Here is a 3,688-nt window from a genome sequence, read left to right as displayed (position 1 = left end):
ATAAAAATAAGCCGCTAGCGTAGATTTTACAATACTGCGATGGTAGAGTTTAAGAGTTGTGCTTCAATGTAGAGACAGTCCTTCCCATCTGGAGGCAAGAACACTGGACATTTATGGTCATGAGTGGAGAACATGTCTATCCAAAACTCACGATTGAAGCCAGTTAATTTATAGTATTTAGGGTTAGGAAGTGGTGAAGTTCTTGTATGACCAATGAACTCATTTTCAACCCTTTACTTAATTTGAATATAATATAGCTTGCTTTCTATCCCAAATGCCAGGTGTTACAATCTTTGAAAATTCATTTTTCCTCGGAAGCATTGCATCATAATTGAAAACATTCTTAAAATCATCACTTGGTTCAGAGATTTGAAACCTTATACGTAATGGATTTTCTTTCTTTTTAGCGACTTCATTGAATGGTGAGAATACAATGAATTGACAGTCATGAGTTCCATCTTCATTTTCATTAAATTCATAATGAAAGTCTATAAGTTGTGGCTGACTACCTTCTTCTTTCAGTTGTGCAAGAAACTCACGTAAAGGCTGTAAAGTTTGTACTTCAATGTTGAACTTTTTCTCGAACATCTCATTAAATGAAATCATACATTGCAACAATGTTGTATCGTCTTTAAAGTATTTGTATATGTGAATGTTTTGGGCGCTTAAAGACTGTTCGTCATTTTCTATCTCGACTTGAAGTATAAAGTCAACCTTTCTGAAAGCACGTGTTATATACATAGATGTTATGCCAATGTACTTCTCTTCATTTATGTTCACAATCCAGTCTGTTGGAAACTTAAACGTTACTCTGTTCCCCTTTATTTTGACGTCAGGGTTTTCACTACTGAACGCAACAGATAAAGGTATTTGTCTATACATTTATTCGGATAAAAATAAACCATTTACTCTTTCTTTGCTTCAGCTTCCTTTGCTTTTGCTTGCTTCTCTCTAGCTTTTTTCGCCAGCAAACGTGGGTTCTTCTGTCTTCCAGCAGCTAATGCAGCTAGTTGTTTTTCACTAAGTTTTCTCTTTGGTCTCTCTGGCTTTTGTTCTTGTTTTTGTTCCTTCAGTTCGGATAAAATTTGCTCACGAATTTCTTTCTTCAATGCTTCAACATCTATGACCCCTTGGGTCTTGTCCGTAGGGCTTGTCTGAGTCATTTGACTGCAGATAAAAAACTAAATTAAAACTTTAACCGATGTAAAATGAGCTTGTCAAAATCAGAGCGAGAGTCTATTATATTAAATGACGCAGAGGAATACAACATCCTTTCTATTATGTAAGTCAGAGTAAAGATGGTAAAATATACGTAAGAAAAAGAAAGGTTCCATTAGCGAATACAGAGAGCGACAACATTAAGGTGCATGGCAAGGGTGAAACGAAGCCCATATAAAACCTTCTGTTCAAACTGAAAAGTCAATAGAACAAGAAGAAAAGAAGCCAGATGTACTTTCAATAACGAACCAAGAGCTTATTGCAAAGTTCGTGAATTTCATTGAAAAACAAACCGAGTCAAAGAACCCTGACCCGCCAGTGAAAGAAGTTGAGACAAAAGAGAATGTACAGTTCATTGAAAATGTCAAGAAACAACTTCCACCACGAATGCCAAGAAGAAGAGTGAGAATAATGAAGTAAATAGATATTTTTATCGAAGTAAATACATGCAGAACGAACAGTTAAACGAATTTACTCCAGCAGAGCATATTCATCAGATTCGCTCATATTTCGATATCATAGACAATGCAGTTCAAATTGGTGACACTAATAGAAAATATTCTGACGCAAAGATTCCATCACAACCTGGAACTGCTAAAGATAACACATGGGTAACATTCAATCTCTCACCTCCTGGTGAAAATATGTTGGACCTTTACAATACATTCATTACGTATAAAATGGAAGGTCAATTTATTGTAGATAAAGAAATTGGTTCAGGTTCCAATAAAACAAACCCACCAGGATTTTGGATTGGTTTCGATGACGCTTTCTATGCAGTTGCTGGATATCAAATCCTTGCAAATGGTCGTATCGTATATTCTCAAGACAACGCAAGAGAAGAAGCATATATAACTTCAAACTCACAAACTACCGAACAAATAAAGAAAGTAGATGTTTTCTCAAAGACTCGACATGAAGATGTATGGAGTCATTCGGGAACATGCAGAACAGGACAAATTGTTAGTGGTCCAATTACAGCAGGAAAATCATTTGATTTTAAGCTTCGTTTAAGAATTCCTGTTAGAAGATTCCTTCCATTAGAAGCTATTCGATTTATTCCAGCTTTTGCAGGAAACATTCAGCTTAAAGTAAAGTTCAGTAGCGACGCCTTACAATGCACATCTATATCTGTAAATGATATCATTGCTTTCAATCCAACTCTTAAAGTTGCATTTGCTTCAGATTCAAATCCACCGACAAATAAATTTGTTCCATGGAATGAACCATTCACTATGATAACGAAGGCAGTAGAAGCTAGTGGAACAGTTACTATTACAACTGTAACCCAGCAACTATTTCGAACAAAGATGGATTTTAATGAATGTTTCATTCATCCAAAGTCATTCTCTTTAGACCCTAACATTTATACAGAACTTGTAGAACATTATACAAACGAGGCTTTATGTTTTCCTGTTAAAGTTATGGATTGGATTCCTATGGACGGTTCATTCTCAAAGAATACAGATAGTTCAAGTGCAACATTTACAGCAGCTTATACGCCTATTAATGTTAAAAGTATTTGGGCACTATTTAGAAAGAAAGACAACTATTATGTTAATTTTGAGAACCCTAAGTTTAAATATCTTCAGCTTTCCATGGGAGCTTATGGAAATATGCCTGCAGAACCTGAAAAATCATATGGACCTGTATTTTATGAAATGGTTGCGAACGCTTGCAATACAAACAATGATATGATAGGATTTAATGAAGATGTTATGAGGTCATTGGTGGATGATGGTAGTGTGGAACATAAATGGGATAGCTATGACAACACACATTTCTTATGTGGTTTTCCAACAGAAGTGGACTTTTGCTTCCAGCAAGGTCAAACATCTACTGCTCCAATAACATACAAATTGTCTGTTAAAGGACCTATTGAACTAGCAACTGAAAATGTACCAAAGCCACTTATTGGATTTATGAGGGATTGTTGCTTTGCCATTCAGTGCGTGCTAATGGCATCCCATAATAAGATTAGATGACTATAACTTAGCACGGACGACAGTGAGGAATAAAGGATGAACGTTTATTTTTAAAGCTTATAAATGAGTTCTTCATCAAGCTCTCGTGAACCTTCACCATCTATGAAACAAACTTTACCAAACGATTATGGAGCACCTATTGAATATTTCTTACGAGCTGCACAATGGCAAAGAGCAGTCTCACCAAGGTTAGGTGTTCCACCAGCTCCTGTCAAAAATAGCATTTGGTCAAGTCCTTATATAAATATGGTCTCCCACTAGGTTTGCTAGCTACAGCAGGAGCAGTTATGATGTTGAAAAGAAATAAAGCAAATGTTGTAAATAATACTGAAGTAGCTGAAGTTAAACAAACTCCAACACCTTCGCCAAAACCAACGCCTTCACAAGCAAAACCTTCAATGACTCCTGAACCTATGGAAGTACAAACTCCTGTTCAAAAGTCAACTCCTAAAACCGACTCCAACATTTAAACCAGAACCTACTCC

General features: G+C 36.0%; 1 pseudogene across 1 annotated transcript, besides 1 other annotated feature; it reads left to right on the top strand.

Moving 5' to 3' along the window:
* Positions 1 to 3,688: a mobile genetic element.
* Positions 1,899 to 2,774, top strand: TVAGG3_1063370 (annotated as a pseudogene). Its single transcript has one exon. A coding segment is annotated over exon 1 (876 nt).

This window comes from Trichomonas vaginalis (genome assembly GCF_026262505.1).
Source record: "Trichomonas vaginalis G3 chromosome Unknown ctg_25, whole genome shotgun sequence".
In the NCBI taxonomy this organism is placed as follows: domain Eukaryota; phylum Parabasalia; order Trichomonadida; family Trichomonadidae; genus Trichomonas; species Trichomonas vaginalis.
This window is presented reverse-complemented; position numbering and strand designations above follow the sequence as displayed.